This window comes from Camelina sativa, chromosome 9 (assembly GCF_000633955.1).
Source record: "Camelina sativa cultivar DH55 chromosome 9, Cs, whole genome shotgun sequence".
NCBI lineage: Eukaryota > Viridiplantae > Streptophyta > Magnoliopsida > Brassicales > Brassicaceae > Camelina > Camelina sativa.
Genome location: NC_025693.1, coordinates 32,323,367 through 32,348,111, shown reverse-complemented (window position 1 = coordinate 32,348,111; position 24,745 = coordinate 32,323,367). Strand labels below are relative to the sequence as shown.

The window sequence follows — 24,745 nt, the reverse complement described above, 5'->3', positions numbered from 1 at the left end:
TCATGGCCTCCATGTTGTCAATGTCAGTTAGATTTTTTAGTTCTTCCATTGTAATCAGCTACTTAGGAGGTTTCATGATCAATGTCTTTATTTATCAGCAGTTTGTCATTATTTAAGATCGATGTCGGATATATAGAGATTGATGAGAGATAGAGATTAGAGGAATGGTATATTGACTCTCATAAGAATAATTACATGGGTTTATCTAAAGAGATTTCTTAAACTAGATAGATACAAATATGTATATATTTTTATATCATAACTAAATATCTTTTTTTTTTTTGCATTGTACTCTTCTTATATTTTTTTAGAAAATGAAATTTTCTCTCTTAAATTTACCTTCCTAATTAAGGAACAACATATTGAAATTCGCCTCTTTCCCAAAATTTTCTTTTTTCCATCCTTTAATCTCATATATAAATGTAACATAACCTTTACCTTCATAACTTGAGATTTTGTTTTAAGATACATAAATATTATATCTATTTAAAGTTTTTAAAGATAATTAAATTTAAATCCCTGCAAAGATTTTATTTTAGGAAGTGTAGTTATTTGTGTTAGATACTCAGAGCTATATCTAATTATGTGCATGGCATGATAGGAAAATATATGTTAATCTAGTAAAATTTGCAGGAAATCAAAATTATTACTTTAATTTAGGCTATTTAAATGAAAAAGAAAAGCATGGAAAAGTAACATTTACTTAGGACAATTAACTATATATATGTGTGTGTGTGCATTGTGCTGGTTAGTTTATCAATCTCTTCCAACCTGTCATATTTCAAAAGCCTTTGTAATTTTGTTGATTATGATGGAAGACTTCCGAATAGACGGTGATATGATCATATCAAAAACTCTAACACGTAGTGATCTTGACAAACAAGGACGTCTGTTTTTACCCAAACCCCAAGTGCTCTTCGTCTTAAAAAAGATGAAAAATGTTACGGATAAGAGTTTGAAAAAGGGTATTGAACTCGAAGTTCTAGACACCCTTAAAAAAAAAATCATACTCTTGTTTGCTAAAATGCAGGAAAACGAAAAATGACTATATTCTCGCATCGGGTTGGAGCAAAATAAAATTGTCACTAGACCTCAAAGAAGGGGGACCATATCAAACTATATTGGGATTACTTGAATTACAAATTCATTATTCTCAATTTTGAATACAGCTTAATCCCCCCTTTTGATAAAAATGATGAAGCGTATATGCTCGCAAACAACATCCTTATGCCTTAATTTCCTAGGTACTAACTCACGATAGACCGTGGGCTGAACATTTTTTTTAAAGTAAATTAAAATATTGTTTTCTGTTATTTTGTTATTCATAATCATTTATGATTTGTAATTTATATATGCACATTTTAAAACTGTTTTTTAACTTTAAAATGACTTTATTGTTTTAGTGTTGATTGTAATAATTTTAATTTTTAATAGCAATAATTTGTGTATATATACAACATGTAAATGAGAATTTACTTTGAAGATTAATTTTTATTTATTACTTTCAACATCACTCTTTATTTATTATTAAACGTAAATGGAAACTTTATCTTTACTATATTTGATAAATTTAAAAGAAATCCTACTAACTGAATTTGAAACAAATAATAAATAAAATCCATAATGCAAGCAAATGTGAGTAACGTGTGAGTAACCTTTGAAAATGTGAATGCAACATCATACTTACAAATCGGATTATTGCTGCACAGGTTGTTGCAAAAAAAATATCTGTATAAAATCTAATTATTTTTATGGTACTATATCAGGAAAAAAATTTTAGTTGTTTAACGGAATGGATATTTCTAAATATATTCTTTTAGCATCAAATTTAATAAATTAATTGTTGTTTATTCTAGTTAAATTGTCTTAATTATCCTTAATGATCATATCTTTTTTTGAACTATTTTCAATGGCATTCTATTATAATTTTTTACACTAATGTTACTTTTATAAATGTACTTCTCAATTAATATAGTAGGATATAATTATCTTTAGATGTAATCATTTGCAAAAAAAAATTAAATAAAAATGGATGTTCAAATTTAAGATTGAACAAGAGCTAGATATGATCTTTATGGAAAAGTATGAATGATTGAAACTATGAAACATAACCTAACTTGTTATGTCCGAAGATATTCAACTATGAAACTTAACCTAGCTCACTTGTTTCAGGTTTCATGATCTTTGGTTACTAGAATTCACGGATAATTAATTTATATTGCATCTAGGATTTCTCAAATGATGTTTCATTTATTAATGATATTTCTTACAAAGTTACAAGTTTGATAATATTGTCCTTCTTTGAGTTTATGAGACCAAGCATCTCTTAGCAACTGTGACTTTGAGGCCATGTTTCATGTGAAGGACTATGGAAGATGCTGGCTCGATCTTGTGCCCTTCAACGACATTGATGTCATAATTTCTTATGATCTCAACAGCCACTGTCTTCATCTGCAAGAAAGACAAGTTTTTCCCCAAGCAATTTCTTGGACCGGAATTAAACACGAAGAACTTGAAAGAAGGTTCATGTTTTAAGCCTCCATTTCTCTCAGAGATCCATCTCTCAGGTTTGAATTCAGACGCGTCTTCTCCCCACACGGCCTTCATCCTCCCCAACGCATAAACAGAGAACAGAATCTTCCAATTTGCATCGACTTTGTGTCCACTTGGAAGCACATCTTGCTTTATGGGAGACTTCCGCTCGAACGGGATTGGCGCATAGAGGCGTAGTGATTCACACAGCGCAGCATGTAAATACACCATCTTGTTTAACTTGTCTGCATCTAAACTCATTCCGGAACTTGGTAGGTTTGTGTTGTTGATCTCTTGGCGGATCTTGTTCACAGCTTCAGGGTTCTTGGAGAGCAGCCAAAAGAACCAAGTGAGAGTTGTTGCAATGGCGTCTCTTCCAGCAAGCATGAAACTCTTGATGATGTCTTTGAGGAAGTTATCATCTGTTGGCTTCAAAAGCTCATACTTGGAAGTATCTAGATTCATGTAGACGCTTAATAAATCCACATCATGAGCTTCTTCTCCAATATTGGAGCGACGACGACTTATTAACTCCTCTCTCTTGGCAGATATATACTTCGCACATGATCTGTCGAAAGCAGCATTTGCTTTGGTCATCTTCTTCTCTTCTCCGACTCCAATCCAGTTTTGCAGCTTCCACAAGATCATAGGCTTAACATGTCTATACACGACCACTTCTTCGGCATCATCCATAGCTTTTGCATACTCGTTCATCGGCATTTCAATGGAAAGAGAATTTGAGTCGTAGCCTGCTACTAGAGTAAGGGTTACATCGAATGCTAGCCTCTGGAACACGTCTTGTAAGTCAAAAATCATATTCGCCTCTGCAAAGTGATCAAGGACCGGGACAACCCCGTTCTTGATTTTACGTGTGATGGTCCTCAATGAGAAGCTTTGAAACCCTTGATGGCTAAGCACGACCAGTGCGGATTTCCTCATATCCTCTCAGAGTTTCGAGTCAGCAGTGAAGATCCCGTTTCCTAGAAAATCAAACATCTCTTTGAACTCCGGCCCTTTGTCATAATTGGTGAAGTTGGAGCTGAAAACGTGTTGAATGTTTGCAGGATCTGCAGTGATCAACATGTTCATTCCAGAGAACCATGGGCCTTTGAATACAAAAGTTAAGTTGGATACCTCGAGAATCTCTGCAACATAGTCATTAATCCTATGAAGCATGATGAGAACACCAGGAAGCATCCCAAGAACCGGCCAGTTTCTAGGTAAGATTTGATGGGGTTTCTTGTGGATTAAGAAATGGAAGAAGATAAAGACAAAAAAGGCTATGAAGACTTCAAGTATGCCTGCGTAAGCCATTAGTATAAAAGGGTTGTGTTTCTTGGATTTTACGAAAGATAGAGATACAAGAAACTTGGTTTTGTTATGTCTATAGTTATATTTATAGTTATATTTAGTACCATTTTCATTAATGAGATGGCTCCGTGACGATGTAGTCAACTCCTATCTTGTGAACATGGTGTTCTTAATTACCTCGTCCACGTTCAGAACCTCAGATCTGCCAAACGTCAATGGCATGGAGGCGCCATGGGTAGAGCCATGATAATTATAACATGATGGGGTTACATGTCATTGACATTTCTTCATACAGATCCTTTCCCCCGAGATACACAGGTCGACGTCACAGGTGACAGGTTAATCGATAAATATCTTTTTAGAAAGTTTACATGCAATTTATGCAATTATTTTATTAAATTTCCATTGAACCAACAATAAATATTACTATATGTTTGGATTTAAAATTACAAAATTATATACTATAAATTCATTTGCCATAAGATTGTTTTAGTATAACAAATTAAATTATACAAGAAAATATTGGAAGGCTTCAAAATCCAAGATTTGTTTTTCATTGCTTTATCACATATAATTAAAAAGTTTAAAATCTATTTTGGAGGATAATTTAATAACAAAAACATATTGCTACAAATACCATACACAACTTATTTTAACCTAATTTATTCATGAAACTTACAATTTTGATGTAAACAGTTAACAATTTACTGGAAACGATTTTACAATTCTTTTGTATATATAGTTTAGGATAACACAAAACTAAAAAATGGAATTATATTTTTCAGTTAATATATGATAAAATGGAAGACTCTTCAAGCAAGTCTCATATTCGTTTTCTCTTTCTCTCGAAAAGAGTTTGTCCGCAATCTGCTCTCTAATTTCTTTGTATCAGACATAAGGGTGCTTGTCTGCTGAGAGAAATCTCCGGCGGTTTGTGGTTCTTATCCCTTGGCAAAATTTCATAAACCGCCTTGGATTTCTCTTATAATATCTTATCGGGACAATGAATTCGATGGTATACTATGGTGTTGTTTATTAAATTTAGGTTCTTCTCCCCTCATCCAATTTAACTAGAGGTACAGTGTAATAGTGGACGCCGTCAATTGGTTGATTCTTGTCCATTTCTAATGAGTTGACCCCTCGTAATTTTATGGTCAAGGACGTCCTTATGGGCCACTTTCTCATTGACTCGCATATTTATTAAGTTTTACATCACAGCTAACTTATTTTTAACTATTAGATTTTTGGGGGATCAACCAGTAAATCCACTATGACTCATGGATGATGTTAGCTTATCAATACTTTTATGATAATTCTTTTAAATATTGAATACAAAACTATTGTTAAGATTTCTAGATAAAAAAGACTATCTAACACCATACAAAGAATTTTGAACTTGTTGAATTATCACTTGTATATAAAGTTCAATATACAGATTCTCTTTTCCATGTCTATCACTTGATCAGTTTTCGTGGTTGCACATAGCCTAGTTTAGTAAAGGAACGTCTACATCTTAATCAGTGCAATATGCTTAGTTTCATACATGCCAATCAAAGAACAAGGACGATTTTCAATGTGTGTATCCGTAATTAAAATCAGTGTAATTCTTCGAAGAAAGTTTGCTTACATGCACATTGTGATTACCCAACTTCTAAAACACCAAGAATTGGTTAAGCTGTTTAGTACAAATACTAAGTGATGTAAAAGTAGAAATGGCTATTCAATAACGAATTAATTTCATGTTTATATTGTGTTAGATTCCTAGTTAATCTTTTATCTAAAGCTAAAACTTTAGATTTAACTTATTATCATCAAATTAATTATTGTTTTAAAAAATTTATTATCATCTAACTAGTTTTACAGGCTACAAGACACATTATTTTTTATTTTTTCAAATAACTAAGAGACTATGCGCCTAAGCCTATACATCTTCTCTGGTCCGAAACCAAAAGCAGGTCATATAATCTCGTCTCAAGCATCACTTGAACCAACGACCTTTAAGCTTTTGTCATAGATCTTTACTAATTGAGCTATTTGCTTACGGGACATATTATTATACTTAAGAGTTTAAGTTTTCTTTAATATTTATGAATATATGTGTTTTTTTCCTTGTGATAAAAGTTTACGGTAACGCGATATTTTTTGTGGAACCCGAAAGTACAACTTAAAATTCAGAATATTAATCATTTACTAAAATGTAGTTTGATGAGTTAATCTTTAATTAGAGGTTAACAAGTACTTCAACTAAGAACACAAAAAAATAAAAGCCATATCTTTTTTTTTTCCGCTGGTAAGTTTCTCGTGCATGACACAAAACCCCAAGTTTTCACGTGGAAACCACGAGGTTCGTCGATCAAACCGGTGCTTCACCACACGACAAAAGCTACGTTATATCCTAAACACCTTTGAAATTTATCTCTTAAACCATAATTCGGGTAGGATTAGGATAGATTCCAACTCAAATTATCTTCCAGCTTAATCCAACTTTATTGTACTTTGTTTTCTTTGATTTCTATGAATTTTTTTTTTCTGTGATAAAAGTTCATATCAAGATCAATATGTTAACACGATATTTTGTGTGGAACCGGAAGTTACAACTTTAAAAAATAGAATATTAATCATTACAATTTACTAAACGTAGTTAATCCCTGGATGAGTTAGTCAGACTTTAATTAGAGGTTTACAAGAAAAAATAAAAGCCCAGTCTTTTTTTTTGCTCGTAAGTTTCTTGCGCAAGACACAAAACCCCCAAGTTTTCACGTGGCAACCACGAGCTTCGTCGATCAAACCGGTGCTTCCCACAACAACGACAAAAGCTTCATTATATACTACAAAAAAAAAATTTATACATTATTTTTACTCACCTCCACGGCAAAATTGGTTCACGGAAAATGACGTGAGCATGGTGACGTATCTTCTCTAACGTCATTTTCTTTCGACCTTCTTTAATAGAGGTTAATTGTAAAGTAACTAGCAATAAGATACACTTATAATCTCAACATGCAATAAGATTTTAATAGTTAAAGTAGCAACAATTACGTCTCGTATTGGTCGTTCCAATTTTAAATTTAAAGTTTATATTTTAAATATAAAATATGTGTATAAAAGGTGCGTTTCCTACATAGTCACAGAACTAGTCGCACTTTACATGAATCACATGATAGCTTTTAATCGGCATATTCCAGAATTATTGTTTGTTAAAAGGATATATAACTAACCACTGGCAAAATACTATGAGAAAATCATCAATGATGGTAATCAGTTTTTTTTAGAAAGCATTATTAACCACAAAGCCGTCTTATAGTGTTACCCTAATTTGAAATAATTATCTAATTTTCCTTTAAATGTGATAGGTGTTTACGACGTCAACTTTACGTTTGTTTATATATTGATTTGGCAACGCATGCAAAGATTGGTGTTTGACCATAATTAATTAAAATGCCCGACTACCTTGCCTCATAAGGCTATTAGTATACTACAATAAAACAAAAAAATGGAACTACTTGCCCAATACGTTTAAGATCCGTAAAAAATATAGAATCTGAGCTATAAGATATCTTCTAAATATATAATATTTGTCTTTTATTACGCCAATTAAAAAAAAACTGACAAGACGTGGTCTCAAAGTGAATTTGGTTTTCTAATATATAAAAAATATATTCCATATCCTCTCAAGTTGATAGCTTTTATCAGCTAATATTAAACTGAATCCCATTCTAAGATTAACCATTAACAAAATATCTCTACTTAAACCACCTTAGTTAAGATTAGATCAAACTCAGCTCAATATATATAACATATTTATTCCATGACTTTTTTTATTTGTATTGGTTCATATTCATATCTTCTAAATGGATTTCAAATTTATTAATTAACACAAATAATAAGTAACATGTTAATGAGAGCTAGGATTTCGGTAAGGCTAGCTACATCCACTCGAAATCTAGCTTTGATTAAATTTGATTAATCAGTGTCATATTATTATGAAGGGACCCCTGATGTTACATGCATTTTTTTACTCGAGAAGTTGATTGGATAACACTTCAAAAACCTATTTTTATAATAAAACCTTAAAGATGTAAAAAAGTAAAATTTCCCACTTTTATGGGTGCTTTATTGTTAACTTAAATAAATGATAATAATAAAGAAAAATCACTTGTCGCTATAGCAATTCTATCGAAGAAGTTTCCTTGAATATGCGCACGAAAGTAGCCATGAAAGTTATTTATACTTATTTAAAAGCAAATGGACTTTTATTTTATTTTATTTTATATATAGAATTATTTTTCCTTAGATTTGCAGTATAAATAAACAGTATCAGCCTAACAAATATATCTACTCCTCTTAGCTTCAACATCCGAAAACACTAAACAAGCTTCTTGGAAAAGAAAAAAGGAAGAAATTAAAATGAACTATCCTTCAAACCCTAACCCTAGTTCTACAGATTTCACTGAATTTTTCAAATTTGATGATTTTGATGATAGTTTTCATATGATCATGGAAGAAATCGGCCGGGAGGACCACTCTTCGTCGCCGACTTTGAGTTGGACTTCATCGGAAATATTGGTGGCTGGAGAAATCACAAGTCCGCTTCAAACAAGCCTAGCTACCTCACCTATGAGCCTTGAAATGTAAGTCAACTTTTTATATCATACATCTAGCATAAAGCTAGTTGGTACATGTTATTATATATAACTGTGATTTTTTTTTTATATATATTATATAACTGTGATATTTATCAACTGATGCTTTTATAAATATAGAGGTGAGAAAGATGAGATCAAAAAGAGGAAGAGACACAAAGAGGATCCGATTGTTCACATGTTCAAAACGAAAGCAGATGAAAAAGTTGCTTTAGATGACGGCTATAAATGGAGGAAATACGGCAAAAAGCCGATAAGGGGCAATCCATTTCCGAGGTAAATCATTAATTCTAACTTCTTACTTTTACTTGGTTACCATAGACATATACTTGACTAGTACGTACATACAAACTTGTTTTTAAAGATTATTCGACAGCTTGGATTATTCTAGTTTGCATATATGCGGCATGTTGATTTGAGTATTACAAATTGCAATGAATGTTTCGACTTGATGAATCTAGAAGAATGCATCTCTTAAAGTGTAGAATAGTTAAATGTCAAATGGACAACTTGAGACAACTACTATAGTCGAGGCTGAAAAGTTTTACAACTTAATTACTCCTCTTTTCGCATTAAGTTAATCTGTTAGTTTAAAGACATATAAGCTCCCATCTTTTTCTTCGATTTTTCTTTGCTAAAAGACATACAAAACCTTGTTCATTGGTTTAGCTAGAACTAATAAAGATAACCAAATTTTAGTCATGATATATTCATCGCATAACTTACACAATTAACAATATCAGTTTTAAAATCAGTATTAGCTAGTTTCTGACTACAAAATCCTATTACATAGAGAAATGAAACTTTTGTTTTGATAATCACTACATTTATAAGAATAACACTCCTTTCTGAGTTTCGACTAATAAGTTGAACATGAATTTGTATATTAATAGTAAAAAAAACCTTCACTCAAACTTTGCATGTGTAGGTGGTGTATAATATAGAATATAGTCAGTGTTCCCTCTTTAGAGGAGATGTTTCTTGTCCTAATGACCACATGCATGTTTTTATATGTATGTCTATATGTGTTGAACCCAACATGTATATATACTATCACCAAAAATATATACGTCTCGGTGTTCGTTAGTGTTACTTGTATTTCCATGTGGACCATATGTTCTGGATACTTAATAAGGCAATGAGGCATAACATCTAGCTACTAGTGAATAGAAACTAATTAATGTCTAATTAAAAAATAACTAATTAATTGTGTTCACAAGTTGTGATATACTCTTAAAACAATTAACACTTGGGATTATCATAATTCATGAGTTCCTTTTTGTATGTTACCTTTGATTTCAAGTTGACATATAAACGACCATATTGTTAATCGTTACGCCAACAATTATTGGACCACACTATATATTATATTGTAATCAAACTGTTACATTAGAAATCTTATAGAATCTCTTATTCGAGTTTTAATTAATTATAGTGCTCATTTTTTAAATAGGCATTATCACAAGTGTTCAAACCCAGATTGCAACGTGAAGAAGAGGATCGAGAGAGATACGAACGATCCAGATTACGTATTGACAACGTACGAAGGGATACATAACCACCCAAGCCCTTCTGTAGTTTATTGTGATTCAGACGACTTTGATCTTACCTCTCACAACAACTGGTCCTTTCAAACAAATACGTATAGTTTCTCTCATTCTGCTCCAAATTGATCATAGTTACTAAGTTTGTGTATATATAGATGTATATAGTTTATATCACCATCCTAATCACGCATCACGCGTTTATCCACATATACCATGTTGGGTCCGTTTTGTAATGTATTGAATTGGTGGAGGTGTAATGGAAGTCGTCGATCATCTTGTATGTGTGATTTAACTGTAATTTTTTAAAAATATAGTAACTAATTTGTACATGAACCTCTTTAATTTGCTACAAGAAAACACAAAGAATTTCTGACTTCGAATTTCTGACAAACGGATTTTTAAAATAAATACTAAAATTTTATTGAAATTGTTTGAAAAGTATCTGACGGATTCATTTAAAATATATAATTTAAAAACATTTGTTAGTAGTATTCGAAAAATTTTAAATCCAAATTTCAAAAATTTCGGTAAGGTACCAATTGGTAGGTTAAAGCACTATAAATTTTATGATACCCCGGTTTCAGAAATTTGCGGAGAGGTTTAAAAGAATTGATTTGGCCACCTATATCACCAAAGTGCACTTACCTTTTCGGTTAAGGGTCATGAGAGAACTTCACAGTTAAGCGTGTTTGAGCTGGAGTAGTCTCAGGATGGTGGCCTTCCGGGAAGTGACTATCGGAACTGTGCGAGTGAGGACAAAACACAGAGAAAGATCATGTGGTGATTTGTAGGGATGGTAACAAGTCTTTAAAGCCTCCCAGACGTAGCAAACCGACCGTCAGATATGGATGGGCTGACGGGCCTAGTGAGAGGATGTGAGGCCCATTAAGAAAAATAGACCCATAAACTGAAATTGGACATGGGTCCACTAAGAGGTGGCGGTTGGGGCGTTACAATTTTTAACATTTTTGTACCACGCTTTTTACCTGGTACACATTTTTCTTTTTGTTGGTAAAATACCTGCTACATTTCGTAGTTCATACAGACTTATACCACTAACCCGTCTTTTTACCCGTTAAAAATCTGGTACCGCTTTGTGTTACCAACTTACCGTGAGATTTATTATGAATTAATTAAAATCTTGTACCCCTTTGTGTTACCAACTTACTGTAATTGTTTATTTTGGCAAGTGCCCATTTCTGAGTCAATGGCCCATATAATGCCTACTGCAACAATAAGGTCGTTTATTATCATGGTGAATTTTTGCAGGTATTTTGCTTTTAGTATTTTGTTTTTCTGAACATGTGGGTGCAAATGGTTGCAAGGTTGAAGAGATTGAATAGGTTGAAAAAAAATTATTCAACCAATTTTCACCATTTGCATTGAAAAGTTTGAAGAGGTTGGAAAAAATTATTCAGCCTTTTCAACTTAAAAAGTTGAAAAAATAAACTAATCATACAGCAAAAATGTTCAACTTGTTCAACCACTATTTTAGAGATGAATAAGTTGAATAATATTCAACCCAATTTTATTCAACCCATTTTTACAATTTTAGGCAACCATTTGCACCATATGTTCCTCAAGGCATCGTTACCCTCATGTGTTTTGTTGGTAATGATGTTTGCACACTTTTCTCGCATATAAGTTGGAGAAAACTTTATTCTTTTATCTCATAGACATCTTAACCGTGATTGAGGCAAAATTTAATTTTATATTTTTGACTTGGTCTAAGATATTTTTAAGGGGTATTCAAACTATTTTAATGAGTTTTCATGTGTTTTAATAATAATTTTAGGGAAATTGATATGATTTATTGTAAAATTCTTTTAAATTCTATACAAAATATGAATTTGGATTTTTGAAAGTTTAACTAAAGAAATCTTCTTAAGTCAAATCCACAAACTGTTTCAAGAACACTGGATTTTATGGTAAAATTTAAAATCATTATTCCAATAATACTGGATTTTATTAAAAAAAATTAAAATCTATAATTGATAACATAGAACTTATAAATTTTTTATAAATCCCTTCAAATGAATACACCCCCTAAATCTCTCTTCTTCTTATCAACAAGAATAATCTTGCATACCATCTAATCTTATGGTGAAGATGATATTGATGTGTTCTGTTTCATAAACAATTGATAGTTGCTCCAGCGACGAGACAATAGAATATAAACGGGAAAAAACCCAAAAAATACACCATCTAATTTTTTTTTGGCCGTTTAATTCTTCTAGTTATTAAATTTTTCAAAAAATATCTGGTTTAATTTCCGTTGTAAAAACCATCATCTTATTAATAATAGTAGATCCATACTTAAAACAAAACGATTCTTAACTCTAATGCTGAAAATGTTAACCAGGATTAAAATTTAACATCCACGTGTTTAATTAAAGAGATCTAATGACACTGTTACCCTTTTTCTTCTTCTCTTTCACAAATCGATTTTGTGTTTGAGAGAGATAGAATCCTAAAAGAGATCGTGTGTCTTTCTGTTGACACTGTTGTAAAACCCTAAAAAGAGATCAAACATTCACTAATCGATTAGGAAAACCATAAAAAGAGGAAAGAAAGTTGTAAAATAGGAAGTTTCGGCCAGGAAAGTAAACTCTTAAAAACGAATATATATGATGAATGAAAATAAGAAAGCAGATTTGTATAGAGAGATCTGTTTTGTTATATATAACGGATCATCATCTATCTAAGGATCAAAGAAGATAGGTGGGGGGATATGGGAAAGAACCACCATGAATTCGATCGATTTTGCTTCAGATTCGCTGAAATAGATATTTGTGAGGCTTCCCCTGAAATCTCTAGGGAAGTTGAAGACCGTGTCAAAGGAATGGAGATCGATACTGGAATCAAAGAGTTTCATTGAGATGCATCTGAAAGATACACGATCTCTTTTTAGGGTTCTATCTCTATCAGACACGAAATCGATTTGTGAAAGAGAAGAAGAAGAAGGGCAACAGTGTCATTAGATCTCTTTAATTAAACACGTGGGTGTTAAATTTTAATCCTGGTTAACATTTCCAGCATTAGAATTAAGAATCGTTTTGTCTTAAGTATGGATCTACCAATATTAATAAGATGATGGTTTTTAAAAACAACAGAAATTAAACTAGGTATTTTTTCGGAAATTTAATAACTAGAGGAATTAAACCGCAAAACAAAAATTAGATTGTGTATTTTTTTGGTTTTTTCCCGAATATAAACTCAAGCAAAATACTCCCAGCAGAAGTTCTTTTAAAAAACCGAGTGATTCGAACACTTGTCATGCGAAAACGCTTCACCTATGATCACGATACATGGATAACCAACCCCTATCGTTGTGGCCCGCCTGGAGACTCACTCTCACGGTTAATATAAAATGTTACTTTATTACTCCTGATGTTGTTGTAGGCACTCCTCACATACTTTCTTTTTCATGTAAATCTTTTTTTTTTTCTAATAAAAAACATTATAACAACAAAATAATGTTTTACTATACGATTTTATTCCCTCTTTGATCTCTTACCAATTGTTTGCTTTCATTTTTTTTTCTTATCATATAATTAAAACTATCTTATCTTTTAATTAAAAGTATATATATTTTATTCCAAAAAAAGTTTTAATTTTTTCTTATCATTTAATTAAAATTATATATATTTTATTCCAAAACAAGTTTTAATTTGTTTTGGAATATAATATTTTAACTTGAAAACCAACATTTTTTATTTTAAGTATACAATACCATTAAAATTACCAACTACTGTAAAAGCTATTTTTTTATTTTTTTTCTGTAAAAGCTATTTGTGATAAATTTTTGCATGTATTTTGTATCTTTCTTCATTTTTTTTGGCATGAGCTACAATATTTTGTTTCTGAAACCCCTAAATCACAACAACAAAAAATACATTCTATAGAAACTAGATTCTGATTTAGTGGTTTCTATTAATAATAATTATTATTATTCTTATATTATTATTAATTATGATGTATTGTGACCATTAGGCATTGGCATGTTGAGAGAAGAAAAAGAGCTTATACTATTCTCCTCCTCCCCCTTAGATTATTAATTTATCATCATATACTATACAAAATTACATATAAACAAAAATTATTTTTGACACTTGACAGCTACATGATTTGTCATGTCAACAACCACCAAATGCAGTTATGAGATATTGTGAAGGCAAGCACGATCTGGTCGACACCTTATCAATAAATGTCAAAATGACATCTCCATTATCTAATATCTGCTTTCTATTTTTTTCATACTTTTTCATTATCTTGTTTTTTTTTTCGGGCAAACAAACAACTGTTAATTGTCTATTTCGTTTCTTATCTCTGGTAAATATCACAAAATTATATACTAGTTAGAAATTGACACAATTTTCCCACTGGCTTAGTTTATCTTGTTAGTCATAAAGAAAAAGAAAATTACAAAGTTGATCATCTCATATGATTTGACATTATTTTTATTTTTTTACCAAATAACTGAAAGAAATATATTTTAGAAACTTTGACATCTCATATGAATGTTATTAATCTACTACTACTATATAAGCGAGTTGTCGACACACGTATTCATTGACTTTCAATTCACAGCGAAAGAGCCATAACCAAAAATTCATATACTATTTTTTTTTGTTTACAATTTTTAACCAAAAAAAAATTATTATATTTTGCCGATCATGAGCTAATTACTAATGACTCAGCGACCAAATATAGACACAGTTCAATGAAAATTGTCAGAAAAAAAAAACAAAAGACAACTCAATTCTCCTGTAAAATTAATGATTGAAAAGGAAAATAATGAAATCTAATTTTTCTTGTCAATAACAATTAAATTAAAAGAAAAGGTCTAGAGTTTTAGATTCGGATTCGTATTCGCTGGCTTGGCCTAACTATTTTTCTTTTAGTTGGCAAAGGATTCACATGGCTTCTTCTCACATCATAACACGTGATCACTTCTTCTTTTCTTTTGTCCGTTTCCCTTTTTTTCCTTTTCTCCCACAAGACAGAAGAAGAAGAAAGATTATCAAGACCCGATCTCTCGTAGACTTTTTTGTCTCAGTCCAAAAACCAGAAAGAAACTTTTCCAACAACAACAAAAACAAGAACAATCTCGTAGATTCTTGAGCTTTTCTTGACAATGGATCCTTTGAAGAATAGAACATTGCTTAAGGTCATTGTTCTTGGAGATAGCGGGTAATTAATTTCTCAGATTTCCTAAACGATCTTGTTCTTGATAACCTTGGATACTAATCGAGGGTTTATTTATTTTTATGTTTTTTTTTGTTCTAAATCTTTATTTATATATGCAGGGTAGGCAAAACTTCATTGATGAATCAGTATCCTTGTTAAAAACCCACCATCATAAAACTTATTGATTAGTTCAAAACATTTCGGTTTGTTTTTTTTAGTTAAGTCTCTGTATTAGATCTGTGTTTCTGCGGTAACCTTAACTTGTGACTTAAGATACGTGTACAAGAAATTTAACAAGCAATATAAGGCCACGATCGGAGCAGATTTCGTCACCAAGGAGCTTCATATAGAAGAAAAATCTGTCACTTTACAGGTAACTAAATAAATATACATCATCAATTTGTTTCACAATTTAATCATTCTTCGATGCCAAAATCTAATGAGACTCTGTTTTTAATTTTATTTTAGATATGGGATACTGCAGGACAAGAGAGGTTTCAGAGTCTAGGAGCTGCGTTCTATAGAGGTGCTGATTGTTGCGTTCTTGTGTACGACGTGAACAATCTCAAATCTTTCGAAACTCTCAACAACTGGCACACCGAGTTCCTCAAACAGGTTTTAACCCTAAAGTTTATTTTCTTGTTCAAGAAGTTACATTTACCACGAAATTTTTAACCGCTTCGGTTCCATTTTTTTTTATATCTTCTAGGCAAATCCAATGGAACCTGAGACATTTCCCTTTGTTTTGATCGGGAACAAGACCGATGTAGATGGTGGAAACACCCGAGTTGTAAGCCGATATTATTATTCATAATTCTCCTCTTCAACCCCATTTAAAAAAAGAAAAAACAGAGGAACCCTAAATTCCGCAATTATATTATACTTATGCAGGTTTCAAATAAGAGAGCCATCGAATGGTGTGGCTCAAAGGGTAACATACCGTACCATGAAACCTCTGCGAAGGAAGATACCAATGTCGATGAAGCTTTTTTGGGTGTTGCACACATTGCTCTCTCCAATGAGCATAAACAGACCAATGACATGTGAGTTACTATAACAGTTTTGATTCATAGTATATAGGTCAAGGTTTCATGTTTGACTTTTTTAATTTTGTTTTTGAATTTGCAGATATCCTAGAGGTGTATATGACTCTGTTACGGATATTATTGATCCAGATCAGTCAGGGAATTGTGCTTGCTGATTCATACTTTAACACATCTGATCAATAATATCGAGTCCCCAGCTCTTTTCTTTTCATTTTTTTATTCATTGGTTTATTATCAATGATAGAGGTTTATTAACGGAAAATAAAAACAGTTGGTATATGCTACGTTCTGAGTGTTTTGATTCATGTAAAGCATTAATTAATTTATATTGAATTTCTGTAAAACTTTTGTATTTTTTTTTTGGTATCAATGTTAAGTAATTTCTGTAAAACTTGTTGTTGATACAACTCATACAATCACTGAGTCACTTGATTTTGTTCTAGCTATTTTAGTATACTAATCCATTTGATTTTGATATATTTTTTTTTCTTTTGAAAGCGTAACGTTATGTTTGCCTGTTTAATGCAAACACATTTTTAGTCTAGTCTTTCCACATCTGCGCAACAACTTTTTTTTAATGCTCAACTTTTTGTATTTCTCCTTAATGTTCTATTTTTGGCTCAACGAATTGTCAGTTTTTTGTATTAAATGTAAGAAAAAGCACTCTTCTTCTTTTGTGCAAACATTATGTTTGAAATATAATCTTTAAACCAAACTTTGCTCTTTCATTTTTAGTTGCAACTCATTTTCAAATATGTAATTATGTTAAGCATTATGTGAATTCGTGTTCATTTCAGTGTGAGATTCCCATCATGTATTTTCAAGATGATCAGTTTTCCATTTTATTGAGTCGAAACTTTATTATTGACACAACATATATTACTCCTGTCCACCGACAATTAATTTCAAGGAAGTTGGTAGTGGGAGAATGTTGTTGTTGCAGAATTTTAGGTAAGCAAACTTAACTCAAATTATAAGGATGATACAATTGGTTGCATAGTAATGTACTAATCAACTTTATGTTTCTATCCTTTCCAAAACTATGAGTTACTTGAGTAGATCGTATTTGTTTGTAACATACTAACATGTGTGAAAGAACTAGACGATGTCCAATCAAAGCCGTCTCTAAGTTTTTGAGGGCCACCAAGAGTTCCCAAACTCTCCAAAGAAGATTATTACCACTCGACTAAAGAAACCTTTCTGAGAAAAAGGGCCAAGAAAAGCTTATAAAATATGCGGCTGCAAGCAGATGCTTCATAAGCATGGTCTTTAGGTCGGCTCTGTGTCCAATTCCTAAACACGAGACCTTCCCTTTTTTAGGATTACTTTTGGTTCATTAGAAGATCATTCTAGGGGTAAACATGAAAGACATTTGTCATATATTTAAAGCAAATTTTTAAATATTTCTTAAAATAAAAGAACCCAATTTTTAGAAAAAAAAAAATAAGTTTATCAAAAGATCTTATGTTTTTATTTTATTTTAGTTTTGCGGAAGATCCTCTCCATAGATAGGCATATCAATTATGGCTAATATAAAATTCGGATTCAGATCCTGAAAAATACCGGACTCGGATTTAAAGATATATGCCTAGAAAAAATATGGTTTTTCGGGCTCAGTCCATTTGGGCTATAGAGCTTTTGGGTTTAGTCCAACTGGACTCAGACCTGCCCAAAAAACATTTAAACAAATATATTTGTACTTTTTTTTGTTAATATTTTTGTTTAATTGCAATGTTTGATTAATGATTTATTATAAATAAAATTTAAAACTCTAATCATAGTTTTATATTTACTTAACACTTTTAAAACTTTTAGTCTATTTGTAGGTCATTGACCACTCCTATTTCATGTGTATATTCTATTTTTTTTTTTGTAAACATCATATTAAAATATTTTTCTTGCTTTATTATTTTGAAAATAAATTAGCTATAATTTTAGTTTTTTTTATAATTATTATTACTACAAACTCAACAAAACTGAATTCAAATAAAATATTTCTGAAGTGGTTTGTAAAATAATAATAACACTACAACAATTCAGATATCCGGAATAAATCTGAGCCGTTGATGGAAATCAACGCTGTACAATGAAGCTGGACTCCGTAAAAGAGCGAGCGACTGGACTAGTTGTTACTTTCTTCTGCTCCGTCTCAGATAGGGATCTCAAAACACACAGACACCTCAAACCCTAATTTCGTCAACTCTTCCACAGATTCGATTCGATCGAGCAAAATGGCGTACGCTTCTCGCTTCCTCTCCAGATCTAAGCAGGTATTCATACTCTCTCCCTCGATTCTTCTCTTCTCTATCATCCAAATCCGAATGCGACATCTGCTTATCCTTTCTCTTTTTCGGTTTTTTGTTTGATTCCTCTGGGTTCTATACGCGTCTTCGATGCGATGATTTGTGTGAGATTGTGGATTTTACGGTATCGATATCACCGAATCACATCTTAGGATGTCCCATTTCAATGTCGTTGTATTGTTATCTTCTGTAGTACAATCTCGCTCGATCGGAGAGTTTGTTTAATCGAATGATTAAGTTTCCAATAGATTTCTATGTGTTTGCAACGACGATAAGATGATTTGCAATTGCGAGAAGTCTGGTCATTTTGCAGCAACTTATCTATCATACTCTCATTATGCAGCTACAGCGAAGTCTGGTCATTTTCCAGCAGCAACATGCTATTCCAGTCAGAGCCTTTGCCAAGGAAGCTGCTCGTCCAACATTTAAAGGAGATGGTATTGTGATAAAACTGATATCTTTGAGTTTAGCATCTCGAGATGAAATGTGTAGAAAAAACTATATTGGTCAATGTAATCTAATCTTGTGAAACCCAGGCCATGATTGCTAGGACTGTTGTTCTGCTAGTTATCTTGTGAAGAAGTTGATTTATCTCTTCACTTCTCTGTTGATTTTGTATGGTTTATGATGGGTTATGTTCAATGTGTTACTGAAATTTGTAGTATGTGTTTAGGGTGGAGAAGCACTGCTGTATACTATTATTGACTCGAGTTTTACATTTTTTGACAGAGATGTTGAAGGGTGTCTTCTTTGATATCAAGAACAAGTTCCAGGCTGCAGTTGATATTCTCCGAAAGGAAAAGATCACCCTTGCTCCAGAGGACCCAGCTGCGGTAAAACAGTATGCAACTGTAATGAAGACCATCAGGCAAAAGTAAGTTTCTTGCTGCTGCTTTCGAGATGTTTGTTATTTGGCTTGGATGTATATTGATGCCCCTTATACTGTTTGTTGGGATTTTCCTGGTTTTACCTTTCTGAATTCGCTGAAGCAAACTTCACATATGTTTCAACCTTGTTAATTTGGTTCCTTTTCCTGTGTTTTTGGTATGCAGGGCAGGCATGTTCTCAGAATCTCAACGCATTAAACATGACATTGATACCGAGACTCAAGATATTCCAGATGCTCGTGCATACTTGTTGAAGTTGCAGGACATCCGCACCAGGTTGGTGTTAGACTTCGAATTTGTTTCAGTCATTCTTTTGGATGGTTTTCCCCCACCCGTAAAGTTGTACTTCTTGTGTTAATCAAAGTAATTCTATTATATTGGAAGAATGGAAGTATCATCCTCTAATATCTTCAATGTGATTGTTGAGCAATGATTTGAAAATTGCATCATATCAACTATCTTCCGTTTTCCCTCTTTGTCCTGCTATTGTTTGCAACATAATGAAAATTGCTAATAACAGTCTTTGAGTTATTCTTCTGCTTGTGATATATCTTGCAGGAGGGGGCTCACTGATGAGCTTGGTGCTGAGGCCATGATGTTCGAGGCTTTGGAGAAAGTCGAAAAGGACATAAAGAAGCCTCTCCTGAGAAGCGACAAGAAAGGAATGGATCTTTTGGTTGCAGAGTTTGAGAAAGGCAACAAAAAGTATGTCAAACATTCTTCAAACCACCCATACAAAACAAGAACAAACCTCAAGGCTCCTTGTGTCGATTAGCATATTATAACTAATATGCGTGTTTGCATCTCATTGATTATGAACAGGCTTGGGATTAGGAAAGAAGACCTTCCTAAATACGAGGAAAATTTGGAGATCAGCATGGCCAAAGCTCAGTTGGATGAGCTGAAGAGTGATGCTGTTGAAGCTATGGAATCTCAGAAAAAGAAGTAAGTTTTGCTTTATGTTTCTCATTTATCAAATCTTTTTGATCTCAATCTATGTCATCATAATAACATGATGTGGGATTTGTGGAAATAATCAGGGAGGAATTCAAGGATGAGGAAATGCCCGATGTGAAGTCTTTGGACATCCGTAACTTCATCTAAGGGTTGAACCTGAGAAACAATTTGATTTGTTGTAAGAAAAGGCAGAAGAAGATGTTTGCCTAAAAAGAGAAGATATCGTTCCCTTACTGCTTCTGTTTTTGGTTTTGGCAAAATTAATAAGGTCTCACCATGGATTTGAATACCAAAATTGTTCTCTAACTTTCTCCTGTGGTTATATTTACACTTTGAGATTTTTAGACACAAACGTGGTTTCATGTTTTTTTTGATAATGGTGATAAATGATACTTTTGAGAGATGTTTAAATAAAACAAAGTTTGATGACAAACAGAATCAGAAATGTAATAATTTTCCATAATCCAAGATTGGGATTTTCTCTCTAAAATTTAATTGAAGGAAACCAAATTGTCTAACCAATCGTATCTAAACACGTGACTCACTGATATTTAAACACGTGGCTTGTTTATGTACAATTAATAAAGGGTGAGAGAGAGAGAGACCGTTAAGTGTGTGTATTCGCCAAAACAGCCATGGCGATTTCTCTCAAAGCAGCTTCTCTTCCCGGGACGAGAGAGTCTTCTCCTTTCCTCAATCGATTCGTCCCTCGTCGAGTAGTGTTGTTCTCCCCTGTTAATTTCTTCCGGAAGTCTCATCATCGTTTCTTAGATGATACACAGTTTTGTAGACGGAGAGTGGGTTTTCGCACGAGAACCATTGTTCGCTCGGTTTTGGAGACGGAGAAGAGTACGAAGACAGATAAGTCTGAGCCTCCGGTGAAATTGATTGCTCTCGTCGGTAAAGGAGCAGTGAGCCCACTCAATTCCACCTCTTGGGAAGAAGTTATGCTCCACACTGTAAGTAATTTGTCTTCTTCTCTCCCTCCTCGCTTAACAATTTGGTATAATTTTGATTACAATATTTTTTTTTTTAATCCATTAATAGGCAAGAAGACTGAAATGGGTTGATGAAGGTTATGAAATGCTTGTCTTTGATGATGAAATTTTAAGTTCAAATGATCAGAGAGCTTTGACTCTGAAACAGGAATTGAATCAGACTGATATCTTGGTTTTAGTTGCTGTTACTAACTCAGAATCTGTGAATTGGGTTAAGGAAAACAGCAAAAACATCAACAACATGATTTGCTTTGAGTCTTCTTCAGATTTGGTTAACAGGCTTGGAGGGACTGATATTGGAAACGTTACTAATAATAAAGATAAAGAATCAACAGAGGTAGTGAAGACAGTGGGAGATGCTTGGGAACGTCGTAACTCAGATGATATAAGATTCTGTGTGCTTGTCATCATCAACGCTTACATAAGACCAGTTCCCGTGTTGCAAAACTTGAGGTCTAAAGGGTTCTCGACGCTTACTTGTATGGTTAAAAACTGTGGACCTCAGATTTTGAACTGTCTTTTGGATCCTAATTGTCGGAAAGCTCTTCAGTGTTTGAACCAATGTAGTCCTGTGGATCAGGTGTGTAGCTACAGATGTATTGCTTCTTACGAGAGTCCATACTTTGAAGCTTTCTCTCTTTGTGTGCTACAGAAACACAATTGTCTCGAATTGGATGCAAAGATCCCTGATAAGCCTTATGTGCCTCCCATGACGAGTTTCCGAGGGAAGGAGTTGTGTCATGACACAGCGGAAGACTTGTTTGTTGGATGGTTAGGGGAACTGGATTGGAGCTGGCGTGTCGTGGCTGGACAAAACCCGGCTTATGATCAGTTTCCATGTCAGTACCAGCTTTTTTACAGAGGGAAAGGGAAGTCATCGTTTTGGTATGAGCCCGTGTTTCAGGTGAGGACGCTTGAAGAGAAGCTAGTGTGGAGAAGGAGGAGATACTCGGTGAAGAGAGGAAAGGTCCCTGCAACATTTCGTTTCAGTGTTTTGGACAATGGTGTGGTGTCAAATGAGTTTTGGACTATAGTAGATGTGTGTGATGATCTAAGTTGGGGGCTGTTCCATTACAACGGAGCAGCTCGTGTAGCGGGACAGTCTTACACAGGGGCTGTGCTCGTGACACCGGATGGTTCGTACCCGGCAGAGAAAGAAAAAGAGAGATTGCAGGCAGCGTTAGAGAAATGTGGGATTAAGGAGTGGGAACTCTTTGCGGTTGATAACTGTTCTTGTGAAAATGCGCCATTGGGGATTCCACAAGGTTCTAGACTACATTCAAATATCAGCATCATCAAGGTACCAGACTCGCAAGAAAAATTAAACTAATTTTGCACTTTTTTTCTTGTAAATTCATGTGTCGTTAAGAATATCATCGAATCCAATATTGAGATATGAAGAAGATGGTAAGAAATTCGTGTTAAAAATACAAACGTTTTTGAAACAGTGCTACAGGCACACCAGCATCAAACTTGGCACTCTGAAAAAAAGTGAACACAAATCAAACAAACTTGGCACTCTGAAAAGAAGTAAACACAAATCAAACAAAGACATAACCTCAGAGAAGAGAAGAGAAGAGAAGAGAAGTAGCCTTCCTTAGTTCACACGGGGAAGGGTACAAAACTAATTAATACCAAATTACCAATAATGGCTTCCTTCATCTGTTGAAACAAAGATAAGAATAAAATGAGAAGAAGTTGATACGCATAACTTGAGAATAATAGAAGTTGCGTTACCAAACTAAGACTCACTTTCTAACACCTCCAAGAGATGACGCTCAAGGTACATAAGATAGATGTCTCTAAGTTGATCTTCTTCTGTTGCAGCTTCACGGTCATCCTGTATGACACGGAAGAAAACATATGTTTTGAAAGTTGAACATAAAACCGAAAAAGACAATGGTTAAAGTTCTGACTAATTAAAAATTATTACCGTAGAAGACATTATGCATTTGAGGTGAAACACGTCCGTACAGTGATTGCATGAATAATGCACATTGCAGTATTTACTTCCTGATACTCTCCTAGTCCCAATACTTTCTCCACAGAGAACGCAGGCACGCAGCCCCCCGAAACGACGATGCTGTTCTACCATGAGAGTATGCTGATGTTTTTGATTCTTCACATTTGATGGAAACCCAATACACTCTGCATGGACGTTGAAGTCACAACTAATACATCCGTAGAACGACACACCACAAGGTTTAGCGCACACACGGCAGTTTCGAGTGATCGTCGATTCATCAATCCAAAAGTGATAGAAATAGTGACTGTGAGGCTTAGGCTTGCTATTTGCTGAGGATCTCACCGCTTTGATGCATTTAATATGGAAACTGATTTCGCAGGTGGAACAACTATAGCCATACTTTTTAATATTCAGCTTGCAGACTCTGCACTTGGAACCACTAACAAATGAAACTCGAAGGTCGTGATCAGGGTGTATTGGAGGATAGAATCTTTTTTGCCTTTCAACTTCAACACACAGAGGATGGTATACATCTTCACACTTGGTACATGAAACAAGTGAGTTTTGAATGATGAGACGCTCGTCAAATGTTGAAAGATCAAGCGACGCCATTTGCATGGTCTTGTCTTTCCCACACACCTTATCTTCACAGATAGCACAAGGCATCGGATATGACTTTGAAACCATAATTTGATCCAAATAATGCTTTTGCTGAATGCATTTAGTCCCTTCCCAGCTTCCTATGATTTTTTGCCCCCTTTGTAACTCTGTAAATAAATGTTTACCTCTAAATATGCAGTTGGTATGGATGACAAAATTGCATAGGCGACAAAAGAGATTGAACCCTTGTATTCCTTTTGTGCAAATGTTACAATTCATAGTAACACCTGCACCTGCAGGGGCCTTTGGCAAGAGTGTCAAAGGGTGCTTATGAACTCGATGTTGTAATGGTCTCCCTAGCTCTGCGCAGAAATGATGAGCCTGGAAGCTGCATGTCTCGCATTTACATGGGCTACCAAGTATTTTCGTATTGCATATTTCGCAGTTTGCACTTTCACCAAGTTCACTGAAATCAACCAATCTCATCACATGTATATGCCCCTTCATACTATTAACCTGAATCAATCAAGCCAAGGGCAGTCACAAGTCACAACCAGTGAATGAAAAGAGTTTACACTAGTCTAATAGTTAATGAAAAATCTGTACCATAAGTTTTTGTTTCAAGTCAATGGTATCATGGTCCCCTTGATGAATTGAACTCGTGTTGTCTTTACTCTTGCAGTAAAGATCTTTCAAGTATAATGGGGAAGGTGCTTCCTGTAGATTATGATGATACAGAGTTAGATCGTCATCGTCTTCACGACC

At 33.5% G+C, this 24,745-nt stretch overlaps 5 protein-coding genes and 1 pseudogene across 5 annotated transcripts in view; 4 read left to right on the top strand and 2 right to left on the bottom strand.

The window, feature by feature from the left end:
* On the bottom strand, positions 2,160–3,873 carry LOC104713638 (annotated as a pseudogene).
* On the top strand, positions 8,151–10,366 carry LOC104713637 (probable WRKY transcription factor 59). The gene is made up of 3 exons (XM_010430805.2): positions 8,151–8,474; positions 8,607–8,762; positions 9,940–10,366. The coding sequence occupies exons 1-3, from the start codon at positions 8,251–8,253 to the stop codon at positions 10,157–10,159; spliced, it is 600 nt and encodes a 199-aa protein (XP_010429107.1). The 5' UTR covers positions 8,151–8,250; the 3' UTR covers positions 10,160–10,366.
* On the top strand, positions 14,954–16,623 carry LOC104713636 (ras-related protein RABG2). The gene is made up of 7 exons (XM_010430804.2): positions 14,954–15,226; positions 15,343–15,369; positions 15,497–15,596; positions 15,692–15,838; positions 15,933–16,013; positions 16,115–16,266; positions 16,352–16,623. Exons 1-7 carry the CDS (start codon positions 15,171–15,173, stop codon positions 16,422–16,424), a joined length of 636 nt encoding a protein of 211 aa, XP_010429106.1. The 5' UTR covers positions 14,954–15,170; the 3' UTR covers positions 16,425–16,623.
* LOC104713635 (probable ATP synthase 24 kDa subunit, mitochondrial) lies at positions 18,397–20,817 on the top strand. The gene is made up of 7 exons (XM_010430803.2): positions 18,397–18,539; positions 18,916–19,009; positions 19,302–19,446; positions 19,625–19,735; positions 20,018–20,164; positions 20,282–20,404; positions 20,500–20,817. The coding sequence occupies exons 1-7, from the start codon at positions 18,501–18,503 to the stop codon at positions 20,561–20,563; spliced, it is 723 nt and encodes a 240-aa protein (XP_010429105.1). The 5' UTR covers positions 18,397–18,500; the 3' UTR covers positions 20,564–20,817.
* Positions 21,042–22,767, top strand: LOC104713633. The gene is made up of 2 exons (XM_010430801.2): positions 21,042–21,375; positions 21,464–22,767. The coding sequence occupies exons 1-2, from the start codon at positions 21,052–21,054 to the stop codon at positions 22,742–22,744; spliced, it is 1,605 nt and encodes a 534-aa protein (XP_010429103.1). The 5' UTR covers positions 21,042–21,051; the 3' UTR covers positions 22,745–22,767.
* LOC104713634 overlaps positions 22,734–24,745 on the bottom strand; it is a 3,264-nt gene continuing 1,252 nt past the window's right edge. The window contains exons 2-5 of the mRNA XM_010430802.2: positions 24,587–24,697; positions 23,348–24,496; positions 23,167–23,254; positions 22,734–23,076 (exon numbers count right to left, since the gene is read on the bottom strand). Of these exons, the coding sequence (XP_010429104.1) occupies positions 23,054–23,076; positions 23,167–23,254; positions 23,348–24,496; positions 24,587–24,697 (1,371 nt within the window). The 3' untranslated portion in view covers positions 22,734–23,053. The remainder of the gene's footprint in view (positions 23,077–23,166; positions 23,255–23,347; positions 24,497–24,586; positions 24,698–24,745) is intronic.